At 40.8% G+C, this 14301-nt stretch overlaps 1 protein-coding gene across 6 annotated transcripts in view; it reads right to left on the reverse strand.

Moving 5' to 3' along the window:
• The window catches only part of ARHGAP10 (Rho GTPase activating protein 10), a 326473-nt gene that overhangs the window by 178742 nt on the left and 133430 nt on the right, over window positions 1-14301 (reverse strand). For all 6 annotated transcript variants that reach the window (XR_012332146.1, XR_012332145.1, XR_012332144.1 and 3 more), the window contains 3 exons: window positions 13841-13970; window positions 10773-10879; window positions 8299-8393 (listed from right to left, as the gene is read on the reverse strand). Coding sequence is in view for 3 of the 6 variants with exons in the window: in XM_019926557.3 (XP_019782116.1) it covers window positions 8299-8393; window positions 10773-10879; window positions 13841-13970 (332 nt within the window). In the remaining 3 variants the exon portion in view is untranslated. The remainder of the gene's footprint in view (window positions 1-8298; window positions 8394-10772; window positions 10880-13840; window positions 13971-14301) is intronic.

Here is a 14301-nt window from a genome sequence, read left to right on the forward strand (position 1 = left end):
AGATCCCTGCTGTTCTCCTTACTTGCTGCAGGTAATAAGTCCTTCCTTCTCCTGACTATTGGCTTGACACCCTCCGACAGGTGAATGCAGTTTTGGGGTACCAGAAGGACTCTGCACCCAGCTGCCTTGGAATCTTCTCTGAATGCCACCAAGCTCTCCTTATCATTCCCTGCTTTGTTTTGTTTTTTGCTTTATTCACTTTTTACCAGACTGGACGTCTCCGGGCCTTAGCCACTGACAGTCATATCCTATGTTTTCAAATGCATCCATGTTCAACATGAAATAACTACATCTTGCTGTAAAACGTCTTTGAAAAGATTTTGATAAATTTCAGTTTTTGTAAGAAAAAATCATTTTATAAACATAAAAAGAGTGAAGTTGTTTTCAAGAGCAAAGTTACTGTTTTTGTATAAAAGTGAAATTGTGAGTCAGGAGGTCATCAGCCACATCTGAGGTTGCCGACAGCACTCCGTAACTCAGCTAGTGAAGGGCGCTGCTGAAGCCTTATCAATAAGAACACGTGAAGAAGCAACGGTGGAGAGGGGGGATTTGGACTCTGAATACACAGTTTGTAAGGTCTACTCGAGTGTGTTCGGTCTGGGCAAGGCTACCCTCTGTTGATCTAAATAGCTCTCTGAAGACGTGGGGCGTTAGCTCCTGCTGTGGTGAAGGTGACTCTTACCAGCAGCAGCAAAAGCCATGCAGCAGCCCCACAAAGAAGATCTTGCCCATCCACACTGGCCCCTTCGTTCCCTAGCAACCAGGGACTTTCCACTTTTGCTCTCAATGGGTCATGCTGTCTCCTCCCAAGAGCCAACTGGTAGAAAGGTACACCTCAACTAAATGTATCCCCTTCATCTTCCCTTGCCTGGAACAACAGTGTAATTAATCTAGCATTGGTTTAGAGTATGTTATTTCTTTATTAGCTTATTAAGAGACGTTACATATGCTATTAGAGACAGTATACATTGAGACATTATTCATCCTATATGCTACTGGCTTGTGAAATTATTATAATTCCCACAGTGAACCTGTGTTAAATAAAATACTGGCAAAGACAATCTCAGGCTCTGAGAGTAATTTGCCTCAAAATGAAACACAGCATGTATTAGCTCTTCATTTATGTTTACTGTCCAATCACACTTCACCATATGGCCATGCACATTTATCTATCTATTCATCAGCTGATGGATATTTGTGTTGTTTCTACTTTTGGGCTCTTATGAATAATACTTCTATGAACAGTCCTGGGCAAGTCTTTAGGCAGACATGGGTTTTCATTTCTCTTGTTCACATCACTAGGAGCAGAATTTTCTAGGTCATGTAACTTTAACTTTTGGAAGAACTGACAAGTGTGTTTCAAAACAGCTACACCATTTCAAATTCCCACCACCAGTATGTAAGAGTTCCAATTTGTCCACATTCTCACCAAGACTTGTTATTACCTGGCTTTTCAATTACAGTCGTCCTAGTGGGTAATACCTCATTGTGGTTTAGATGTGTATTTCCCTAATAGCTAATGATGTCAGGTGTCCTTTGATGTGCTTACACACACCTGTATAGTTTCTTGAGGAAATGTCTAATTCAGAACTTTTGCCCATTTTTAATTGGATTATTTGTCTTTTTATTATTGAGTTCTGAGCTCTTTATATATTCTGGATACAAGTCCCTTATCGGATATATCATTTGCAAGTATTTTCTCCCATTCTCTGGATTATCTTTCCACTTTGTGTTCTTGGCACCTGTGTCCCTAAATGCTACGTCTCAACTAAGACAGTCAAAGTAACCTTTCAGTGAACTGAGGGAAGGAAAATGAACCACACATCCTCCCAACCATTGAGAATCAAAGCAGTAACGGCTAGTTGGAAATCAACCCACCCAGCTCTTCTCCCCTTCATTCTTCCTAAGAGATTCCCCAAGTATTAGAACAGCACACGGATTGCTCTCTTCTGTTTCCAGACATTTCCTTGCCTCAGCACTTCCCAGCCTCCTTGCAGCTCGGTATAACCATACAACTCCACTCAGGCCAATGATATATGACCAAAAGTAGTGTGCACTTCCTCTGAAAAGCATTCCTACCACAACAGACAATGCTACATAATAAATGGGGGCCGGCATCTTGGACCTAAGGTGACCAGGAAGGTAAACCGCGCACAAGAGTGGGCAGTGTCTGACCCCAAGCAGCATACCGACAATGACCGGATCCCCCGTAGACTTCCTAACAAAGAGAAGAAATTAAACTCCTACACTGTTGAAGTCATCTTATTTTGAGATTTTCTGTTACGTGCAATCAAACCTGATGATTTCATGTAACAATTAAGTGAAGGCTCTTGACGTACATGTCCACAGATCAAACGCAAGGCCAGGCTCCATTCTGCAGTTGATGGAAGTATTGCCTATTGTCACAATGTTACCTGACTGCTTTTCCAACACGAGGAATAAAAGATAGCAAAGACTGATACCAGGAAAGAAGACAAAAAACTTTACATGGAACCTATGCAATCAGTGGTGAAACTGCTATATATGAAGGTCTGCAATAGGAATTCTGTACAAACCCCATCAGAAACCCATCTGCAATACCCACATGCTCCAAAATGCGTTAAGTTTATTTTCTTTCAGCAGAATACAAATACTGGAGCTCACAGTGCTGCCATGTGTGCGGAAGAAAAGGACGGTTCACTAACCATCGCCTGATTGAATCTAATCCCAGTCCCGTCACTGCTAGGCAACAATTCAATTTCATTTAATCCAGTACAAATTTGGTGAATGCCCACCACATATAAAGCATTGTAGGAACTAACATGAGGCTCCTACCCTCACGGAATTCATACCTAATAAACAAGGAACAAATTGCTTATAATCCCCAATAGTCGGCTTGGCCAGGAATCAGGGAAATAGACAAAAGAAGAGCCTATCTCATTTCAACTTTTCACTGAATAGATGCCTTCAGAACCCCAGAATCAGGGTGGAGACCTCTGAGAGAGGACACTCCCCTTCTCTCCAGAATTTGCTCCAAAAGTGGGAGACCAACAGCAACACACTGACAGTGGGGGGTGGCAGGGAACTAAGAGCCCCCAGAAACATCAAACCTGGGGGGCTGATGGTAACATCAGACCTGAATAGATGTTCCCCTGTTCAGAAATCAGGAAATAAAGCAAAGACAACAGAAGTCTGTAATTCAACTTAATTACAGTCACATGAGCCCAAAGGCTCAAGGAGACACACACATAAAGATATTTTCCAAGTTAACCAAAGAGCTTTAGAACAAGACTTACAATGAGCATGTATTACTTTTTTTAAAAGATTTACATGGTAGTATTTATATGATAAGATTGAATAAATATACCCATATAAAATGTTGGGTCCATAAAGAGAGTATATCTTCTTTCCCCCAAGAATTCTTGGAAATTTTACAAAAACCATTCAGTCTCTCCAACCTCTGCACTATTCAAAATGCCTATCACACATCCCAGAAGCAACTGAGTCGGCAGCTGGATATAAAAAGCTGGAGTTCAGGGAAGAGATTCAGGTACAGATACTAAATCTGGGGAGTTACCAACGCATGGATAGCATGGAAAGTCCTGAGGCTGGACAAGATCGTTAGGGCTGCAGAGGGGAGATCTGAAGACTGAGCTCCAGAGAATTCCAACATCAAGAGGTCTGGGAAACGAGGAACTGGCAAAGGAGTCCAAAAAAGATGAAAAGCCATTGGGGTGGGAGAAAAAGCAGGCCAGGTGTGACATTACTGAGCCACGTGAAGAAAGTGTATCACAGAGGAGAGGGTGACTGGCCATGTCCGATGCTACTGCCAGGAAAGAACGAGAGGACTGAGAACTGCTCACTGGCTGTAGCACAAGAACATGATGGCCTTAACAGCAACAACAGAAAAACCCAGTGGAGAGGTGGAGGCAAGGGCCTGATTGAAGAGGACGCAAAGGAGCACAAGAGGAAGGAAATGGGAGACCTGAATATAAGAGCTTTTTGAAGAATTGTTGGGACTTCCCTGGTGGTGCAGTGGTTAAGAATCTACCTGCCAATGCAGGGGACACGGGTTCGATTGCTGGTCCAGGAAGATCCCACATGCCGCGGAGCCATTAAGCCCATGCACCACAACTACTGAGCCTGCGCTCTAGAGCCCATGAGCCACAACTACTGAGCCCACGCGTCCTAGAGCCCGTGCTCCACAGCAAGAGAAGCCACCGCAATGAGAAGCCTGCACACCACAATGAAGAGTAGCCCCCGCCTGCTGCAACTAGAGAAAGCCTGCGCACAGCAACGAAGATCCAATGCTGCAAGAAAAAAATAAAATAAAAAAGAAGAAGAATTTCTACTGTTTATGGGAAAAGAGATATGGGCAGCAGACAAAAGAGAAGACTGGTCAAGGAGGGGTTTTTTCACTGGTGATGGTGGTGGTGGTGTTTTTTGTAAAAGATGGATGAAATTAAGAATCAGTTTTGTACGCTGATGGGATTCATCTAGTAGAAAGGGCAAAGCTGGTGTCAAAAAGAAAGAAAGGAAGAAGTGCTTGAGTGACATCCTAAACCAGGAGAGAGGGGAGGTGAAGAGGGAATGGAAACAGCTAGACAGAGAGGCTGGCCTCAGTCAGGAACACAGTTCCCACGGTGATGGGGACAGCAGGGTGGGTACCGCTGATGGAGCGGGTATCCATGGCAGTGGATGAGCTCTTCGAATTACCTCTATTTCATCAGGACCGGGAGGCAGTGCCAGAAGCTTAGAGAAGGAGGAAACTGTGAAATATCCGTCAACTAGGAGAATGAAGGAACTAAGACAGTGGAACATGATTTGTGGTTGGGATTAATGGGATTTGAAGCCAGCGGTCAGGAATCGCAAGTGATCCCAGTGAACATGGTAGAATACATTTCTCTAGAAAGAGAGAAGGCAGAGGTGAATCTTAACTTAAGTTGGAGCTATGCAGACAAGTACAGTAAAGGGAGGGAAGGGCAATGGAGTTGAGTGTACTGAAAAGAGTGACTTTAATGAATGACTGAAATTCACACTTGGCAAGGAAAGAAGTGAGGGTGTGAGGGGCTGAGAACAGTAGGATCAGTTGATTGTAAGCTAAGGATACTTACTAGAAAAGAGTAAGCAGTGAAGAGTAGAAGGTGGTGTCAGAAGGAGAAAGCCTTGCAACTGAGATGACAGAGGGGGTGCCTGTCCTCGTAATGACACGATCTAAGGAGAGAGCACAGAGGGAATGGCTGAGGGAAGGTGAAGAACAGGTGACTGAAGGAGAGGAGCTGAAGGAGAAAGATGCAAAGTCCTACATGAATCATCTGAAATGATACTGAAATGACTAAGAAAAGCATAAAAGGAAGAGAACTGGAGACACACCATATAAGGAAGATCCTAAAAGTAGTCCCAGGGCTTCCCTGGTGGCACAGTGGTTGAGAGTCTGCCTGCCAATGCAGGGGACACAGGTTCGTGCCCCAGTCCAAGAGGATCCCACATGCCGTGGAGTGGCTGGGCCCGTGAGCCGTGGCCGCTGAGCCTGCGCATCCAGAGCCTTTGCCCCGCAACGGGAGAGGCCACAACAGTGAGAGGGTCACGTACCGCAAAAAATAAAAATAAAAATAAATAAATAAATAAATAAATAAAGTAGTTTCAAACACGGAAAAAGGTAAGAAAGATACAGATTGTAGAGAGACACTCTGAGGGTGAAACCACGTGAATGGACGGCGAAACACAAACAAGACAACAATGGGAAATAACACTTGAGGAGCAATGGCTGAAAATGGACAGGTGCCCAAATTGGGGGAGGACCTGCCTGTTTCACTGTGGAGACAGTCAAAGGACAGGAGAGCTGCAGGAGGTAGACGGTAAACACCAAGTCCAATGCCACGGAAGCTGCCAAGGGCTGTACTCAATTTCCTGCTGGGTGTATTACTGAACGGCTCACCGCAACCTAACTCAACAGGACCACAACTGAATTCATCATCTTCCTCCACCCTCATGCCTCCTGTGTTTTCCTTCCCCTCCTTCACTCTATACTCTAACATCCAACTTCTCTCTAAATTTGTCTCTAAAAGTCTCCCTCAAACAGATGCGCTGGGCTCCATTCCGGCTCCACCACACCAATCAATAACCCTTCCAACCACTCCTGCCGTTTCTAAACTTTCTCTACTCTGCCAGAGTGAGTTTTGAAAATATAACTCTATCACTCAGTGCCCTGCTTAAAACCATTTAATAGGTTAAGCTCAAAAACCTCAAGGTCAGGCCTTTGCCTCCCTGCTCAAGCCTCCTCTCCCATCCTCCCTGGCTCTCTGCTCCAGTGACGCTGGGTGTCCCCCGGGGGGGACCTCAAGTGGACCACGCTCTCTCTTGTCTCCAGAACTTTACATATATTATACATCACTCTGCCTGGACTGTGTCTCAATCCCAGCTGGCTCCAAATAAGCCTTCAGTTATCAATTTAGACGTCAGATCCTCTGTATGCCTTTCTTGAATCACTTAGATTAGTGGTCCCTCTACACCCAGTTCCCAGAGAGCCGCTCTGAGCGTCAATGGAAATAAATTAGAGATTTCTGCAAGAATGAAGCTGAGAGGGTAAGGATCCAGGCCCCCTACTCCACTTTAATAAGAGAACTCTCTTTTTTTTTTATATTTCACATATGCATAAATGTAAAGGTGTTATTTGAAAAGAAGGCATCCCTATAAAGTCGTTTGAAAACCACTAGACTAGATCATCTCTAAGGTCTCCCCCGGTTCTGAGAGTCTCCTTACAAGATGATATCATGAGGGAAATAACTCCATAGTAACCCCTCATCAACCTTTACGAGGGATGGAAAGTAGTTATAATCGTAATAAAGATCCCGATTGCAGAAGAGCACTTGGCACGATCAAGGTCTCAGAGAAAATATAGGGCTGGACAAAAACAATACGAATTGTGTTACTACATGGAAGTACTAGAATTATCCTTTCGAGACAAAGCAGATGAATCTCATTGAACACATTTTCTAGTAGACAGCATTGCTGACTCGCCTCTGTCAATTAGTTAGGAAACAACACACTTACACGGTTCTACTCTGATGCCTGCAGCACAGTGGTTAAGAGCTTGGGGTCTAGAGGCGGATGCAAGAGTTCAACTTCCAGCTCTTCCACTTACTAGCTACGTGACCTTAGGAGAATCACTTAAGCTCTCTAGGCCCCAGTCTCTCACCATAAAATGAGAAGGATAATGTCTACCTGATAGAGCTGGGCTGAGGATGAACTGAGATAAAGCACAGAAGAATTCAGAACACTGGCACTTAGAGAAAACTCAGTAAATGCTTACAATGGGTGTATGCACACATATTTATGCTCGAGTTGTATTACACAGCCCGAATCTCTTCTTAAAGTTTTTGAACCAGTCCTAACTGGCTTGAAATTTAACCTCTTTCACAATGACGTTCCCTTTCATTTTTTTCCAGTCTTGGCAAAATGCACATTAAACCATCTGTCCTTTTCTTTGTAGGGCCATATTTATCATGGTGCATAAAGAGCACATTTTTATGTACCTGGTCTTCAATTCATTTTTTGGAAAGTAAAGCACAGATCTTCCCTCTCTGCACTAACACCATAGACTCAGTTATATCATCTGAGGGAAGAGAAGAATTAATTATTTTTGTATTCCTGGGTCCTGACCTAAAATGAACTTGTGTTTAAAAAATCTCATATTGTGAACTTTTATTATACAAGTATGAAACAGTGTTATCTAAAGACCACTGTTACCAAAACTAGGGCTGGCAAGGAACCTCCACAGTGTCAGCCATTAAAAAAGGAAGTATTCTACGAGTACCGTGATTTTCCTTAGTGCTTCAGGACACAGAAACAAATGCCAGACAAGCAGTAATATTGACAAACAAGCTTCGTTTTTCTTTTTCTTTTTTTTTACTTCCTTCTCTCCAGCAAAGATTCTTTTCTAACTAAATAACTAAAAGTCATACCACAAGAAAAAATGAGAACTGGTCTTTGAATAAACAGAGTTTGCCTATGACCCTCCACCACATACAGAGTATATACATGGAAGGCTTAGATCAACAATGAAATGCTCCAAGGTCATTTTTTAAGTGACAACACTAGTTAAGATGATGCCAAACTTCAGCCAAGGCTAAGCTATCACTGCACAGCTCAACATAGTGACCAAGACGAAACAGCCCGCGGTGAATACACAGCCTGGAAAGATAACGAGATACCACTCTTCCAGGCCACAGACATCTCAGTTGCAATTAACTTCTATTTTTTTTAAATCATTTTTTTAAATGACTCTTTTCATAAAGTCCAATAATGCCAATAACTTACCGGTCAGCAGCTTCTACATCAAAACAAAACCTTCTGTCGATGGAGTCAGTATGTCTTCTGATACATTCTTTCAGAAAGAACACCTCTCCGTCCCCCTGCAAAGAATCATTTTAAACATTCTGAAGAACTGCAGTATAAACGTATACGGAATTAAGCACCCTATATTTGATGGGGGGAGGAGGCAAGGTTCAGACTTTAGGTTCCTCTATCTTATTCTCTTTCAAACCACTTTATTTAGAGTCGTAGCCATTTTTTTAACTTTTTATTTTATATTGAAGTATATTAACAACATTGTGTTAGTTTCAGATGTACAGCAAAGTGATTCAGTTATCCATATACATGTATGTATTCTTTTTCCAATTCTTTTTTGTCACTGTCCTTTTCTTAAGGTTTTCAAGACCCTGCTTTGATTACAATAAAATTAAACCAGACCTTATGAGTGCTGATTTTAAAAGGTGGGTTAACAGTACAGTTTCCACATGCCTATATTTGTTATTCTCTTATTGTCCCCTCGTTAAAAGAAGGATAATGTGTTTGTATGTCACATTACATTATACCATATAAAACAGTCCATATGTAACCATTTCTGACCTATAAAGACTTCAGTTCCACAGGAATCTACCTAAAAGTACACTAAGGACCCTGGATCAGCCATTGGGAGCATCTAAAGCTGGAACCACTCCAACTATATGGTTTTGCTGTTTCTTAAAGTGAATCACCCTGAATTTATCTTTCCTGAGTTTTCGTTTAAATATCATACCATTTACCTCCCTAAACCATCCTCCTCATGCTCTTTAAGAGCATTAAAAAGAGGTAGGAAACAGGAAACAGAAGCAACGCAGAAGCAGGTTCCCAGTGAGAAACTGTAAGGAGTCTGAGTAAACACTTCTAGACTATTTTAATATTTTCTGGAACATGGGGATCTCTAATATTAAACAAGCATTTGAATATAAAATTATTCAAAATATCAGTCATGTTTTTAAATATATTTTTTATTATTTGGTAGCTCAAACAGAAAGACACCACTAGCAGACATGTCTTGGGACTTGACAGGAAACTCACACTCCAACCTCATGCTCAGTTTATAACTGAAATGTACAGAGATGCTGAAGTGAACCCATATTTATCCTTTTACTACAACTTTTGACTGTATCAGTGGCCCTCTGAAATGTGAAATAATCGCGGGCATCTGGTGAATGAATTGTGCACTGCTGCTGTTCATTCATGGAATTTGCTCTTTTATTAAAAAGCAACAAATTTTGCTTTCTATGCGTCTGACACATTACATTTGACAAACATAAATTACTGCGATCTTTAAAACAACACTACCACCACAAAACAACAACGACAAAAACTCTCACGCTCAGTCTTAACCCATCACCCTCCAAGGGTGACAACCTCACTTCCTCCTCTTTGCCACGGACTTGATTTTCCATGTCTATTTCAATATCACAAAAATGCGTTTGTATTATAAGGGGCTTTAAATATTTTTCAGGAAGATGCAAAGTATGTGTAAATACAAGTGAACTTGGGTTCATTCTGTATTCACATAAGAAAAATTATGCCCATCCACCCAGCAAGCAATGAATTGACCTTAAAATGCATTACCAGGTATGTGCAACCCTAGTGGGAGGAGCTTTGTTTTGACTGCTATTGTTGCCACAGCTGCAGTTTCCGTTTTAAAACAAAGATCACCTTTCCTACCCAGCCAGCTCCTAAGGGCTTCTCGCCTTTTTCCAGCTATCATGAGTTCCTTTGCTTTTTACTTCTGTGGGAGGAGTAAGCTAAATGGGGAGTGTCTAAGTGAGAACATTAAAGTTTAAGTGAAAAACAGTAAACTTCGTTACAGATCATCTACTCTATATAATCTTTTCATCTGTATGAATCTATGTGTGCCCATCAGGCCTCCCGTGTAAATCCTGAGCAGACAAACCACTGAGTCATGAAAGTCTGTTGTAGGTGTTAACTGGATCTTCCAATAACAGGGACACAAAATGATTCTACTCTTCTCCTTAAAAAAAAAAAACACAAAAATCTGACCATAAAAACCCATGCCAACAATTCAGAAAACTCAGGAATTATTTTCTGGCCTATTTTATTTAAAAAAAAAAAAAAAAAAAAAAAAAAAAAGATTTTCATTCTAAAAACAAAATGAAAGTATTTATCATGAGTGAATATAAACAACATTAAAAAGATACCCTCAAAGACCACCTCACAGAGAATATAAAGTATAAAAGGAAAGCCTTGGGACTTCCTTGGTGGTCCAGTGGGTAAGACTCTGTGCTCCCAATACAGGGGGCCCAGGTTCGATCCCTGATTAGGGAACTAGATCTCACATGCATGCCACACTAAGAAGCCCACATGCCGCAACTGAAGATCCTGCGTGCAGCAACTAAAACCTGTTGCAGCAAAAAATAATAAATAAATAAATAAATATTTTTTTAAAAAATAAATAAATAAAAGCAAAGACTTACTAGTTTCCCCCCAGATCTGTGCTCGAACGGAATGATGTTGAACTTCTTGGCCGCTTTCCGATACATGCAGTAGTGTTTGACCCAGCTGGAACCAAACGGAGGAGGCCCTTCAACAAGAGACATAACTTTAAATCAACAAGAACTTACTGTATTGCACAGGGAACTCTATTCAATATTCTGTAATAACCTAAATGGGAAAAGAATTTGAGAAAGAATAGATACATATATATGTATAACTGAATCACTTTGCTGTATACCTGAAACTAACACAACATTGTTAATCAACTCTGCTCCAATATAAAATAAAAAGTAACCTGAAACTACCACCACATTGTAAATCAACTCTACTCCAATAAAAATTTAAGAAATAAAATAAAAATTAAATTAAAAAAGAAAAGAAATAGGACTTTACATTTTTTCCTCATAAAGAAGCAGATATGCAGAGTTTCAAACACAATCGTGAAGAGGAAAAACCCAAGAAGCAGCAACTAACACAGCTCAAGGAAACAAATCAGCAACACAGCTGGTCTCAGACAAGGGAAAAACAAGGGGAAATAAGAAAGCTCGTAGAGACAGTCCTAAGAGTTTTCAGCAACACGGAAGTAATTTCAAGACATACTTTTCAAATAATCTGCTAGACTGTTATCTCATACCTGAAAATCTCTTAATTGTAAACTATGTTTCTTGTTTGTGTCTACGTACGAAGAGCTCATGAGGGTTTCAAGAATTCCACTGAATATATGTGATGGTTTTGGATTCAATTCTGGCCTCTAAAAAATGACAGAACTGTAGAATCACAGTGCAGAAAAGCGTTTAGTCTGTAAATCGATCTAGTGCTTTAAATCCACTGAAGCACCTTGTAAGTAGCTGCCCTTACTAACAGTGGTAAAGCTAAGCTTTTTTGCAGCATGTGCAATCTTAGTTCCCCGACCAGAGATCGAACCCGTGTCCCTTGCATTGGAAGCACAGAGTCTTAACCACTGGACCGCCAGGGAAGTCCTACGGTCTTTTTCATCTAAAAAGTCTTAGGCTTAGACCAAATGCCTGAGAAATGGCAAAGCCAAACCTCAGAGTCTTTGGCCCCAAATATCAAGGAAGGTTCTTCACTGATTAAGCTGCCATCCCCTCCTGACACCACCCAACCCTACTCAACCAGCTCTGAGCATAGAGATTAGTGATGGTTTTTCACACCATCCAAGCTTCAGGCAATACTGCAAGAGAGGGTACAACACGGACTCCAGCCTAGGACAATTCCAGCACTGAGGAGGTGTATGATCCAAGAAACATAGTTTACTCCTCAGTGTTTCCATGTTCTCATTGGTAAATGGGGTGATAACAGCACTGTACACTTCACAGGGGTTTTTAATGGATTAAATGAAACAAGTTGGATAAAGAGCTTAGCACAGTGCCTGGCATACTGCTAACAAGTGAAGAATTCTGTCACTATTGGTTTTTTTTGTTTTTTTCAGTCCAATTTCAGCCCCGTTTCTCTCAAAGCCAGTAAGTTAAGCAACAGTTATGAATCTAAAAATCAAAATTTCCTGTGATTTTTCGCTTTGGACATCTAATACAAAATTTCTATCCTTCTCATGTCTCCACCCTGTATTTTTAGTTCTTTCAAATTAAATAAACAAACTGAGATTAAGAGGATAAAAAAAAATTAAAGGCGGAAGGATGGATTGGGAGCTTGGGATTAACAGATGCAAACTAGTAAATACAGGACGGATAAACAACAAGGTCCTACAGTACAGCACAGGCAATTATATTCAATATCCTGTGATAAATCACAATGGAAAAGAATATGAAAAAGAATATATATAACTGACTCACTTTGCTCTACAGCAGAAATTAACACAACACTGTAAATCAACTATACTTCAATACAACTTTTAAAAAATAAAACATTCACTCTATACACACTTCAATAGCTGTTGTGCTATTGTTCCTAATGGCACCTTTAGAAACGGTATGCTTTTACTGTTCAACCAAAATATGTAAAAATAAATTACCTCTCAGTTTTTTTGAAAAAAAAAAAGAAAGATTAAAAAATTAGAAAAATTTAGAGTTCTGTCATGCCAGTAACTGTTCATCATGAGCCGTGAAGGCTAAGCCCACATTAAATAAGGGCAAATGGAAAAAGAAGCCCTATTCTGCGATTGCCTATAACATGAACATCCGTATCACATGGCTGTTCCATGAGTCTCTCTGCTATGAAGTTATTCAGTTTGAAAATCCTGTAAATCAGCCACTTAAACAAAAACTCTAAAGCACCCGGCGGGAAGGGAGAGAAACAGGAAACACAGAAACATTTTCACATACTCCTCCCCCTACTGGCTAGCAATCAAGCCCTACAGTTGAAGAGGTAAACTTTAAGAGCTTCGTTAAAATAAGACCAAACTCTCAGAAGTCTGAAATCGTCTTGGGGTGCCTTAATTTCCAAATAAGGATACTCTACACACTGCATAACAGCTAAGATGGCAACAATGCTGAAAATTCAGTGAGACAAGTTAGCATGTCAACTAGGAGTATTTTTTTGTAGCCGTATGCAATTGCCCTGAAAATTTCAACAAGAACAAAAAACCATCTCAAATAAATGTGCAAAGAAATAATGTGAAAGAAGAAGAGAAATATGTCCTTCTTGACTTTAACATGGAGGAACAGGGTTATGGGGAGAGGGGTGCATACGCGTATGAATGTGTGTGTGTGTGTCTGTGTGTGTGAGTGAGATAAAGATGGGTGGGGATGAGAGGAAATGAGGAAAAAGGTACTATCCCACCTCGCTTTCAGTCTGTCACCAAATCCCGGCTCCCTTGCAAGCAAGTTTTAACAAAGTGTGGCACAGAATTCGGGGGGTGTGGCTGGAAAGCAGGGTGCTCACAGAGTTCCTAATCTCACCGTCCCCTCCCTAGAGCAGGAATGTGTTTTCCCCAAAAAGTCCAACGTATGCCTTCCAGGATAGGAGAGAGCAAGAAAGCGGTAGGAATACTTACTCCAAAAGTATCAAATTACAGTGAGAGTTTTAAACTAATTTTTAATTAGTTATTCATCACTGTTGGAGAGCCTCTTACTTTTTTCCTGTACATACAGGTAGCCTTCCGCTGTGAACTGACTCGCTCGTTTGTGGTCCTTGGGATTCTGTCTAATCTTGTTCATAAGCTCTTCCACTTCTGACCTTGTTCCTTCAAAACGATTCCGTGTCTGAAAAGGATTTAAAAAACACATACAAGTTTTAAGTTCCCACAGGAGATTTTTCATGTCTGTTTTTAAGTCTCTGGATAACTATAATTAAATCTGTAGTGTTTTTGTACAAATTTCTCAAAATATACCCATCCTTTCCCATGTATCTCTTTGTTGAGATCACTGTGCAAAGAAAAAAAAATTAGTGGTTAAGTAGTTAACAGATATAGAAACCAAGGTTACTAGAGGTTATTTACTTTTGAAGCTTTCTAACACCAAGAATAATTCTATTATTCAACACAAGAATTCCTGCCTGCAGGTCTCACAATATTACTAAATCTTACATTTAAAA

Source organism: Tursiops truncatus, chromosome 5 (assembly GCF_011762595.2).
Source record: "Tursiops truncatus isolate mTurTru1 chromosome 5, mTurTru1.mat.Y, whole genome shotgun sequence".
Classification (NCBI taxonomy): domain Eukaryota; kingdom Metazoa; phylum Chordata; class Mammalia; order Artiodactyla; family Delphinidae; genus Tursiops; species Tursiops truncatus.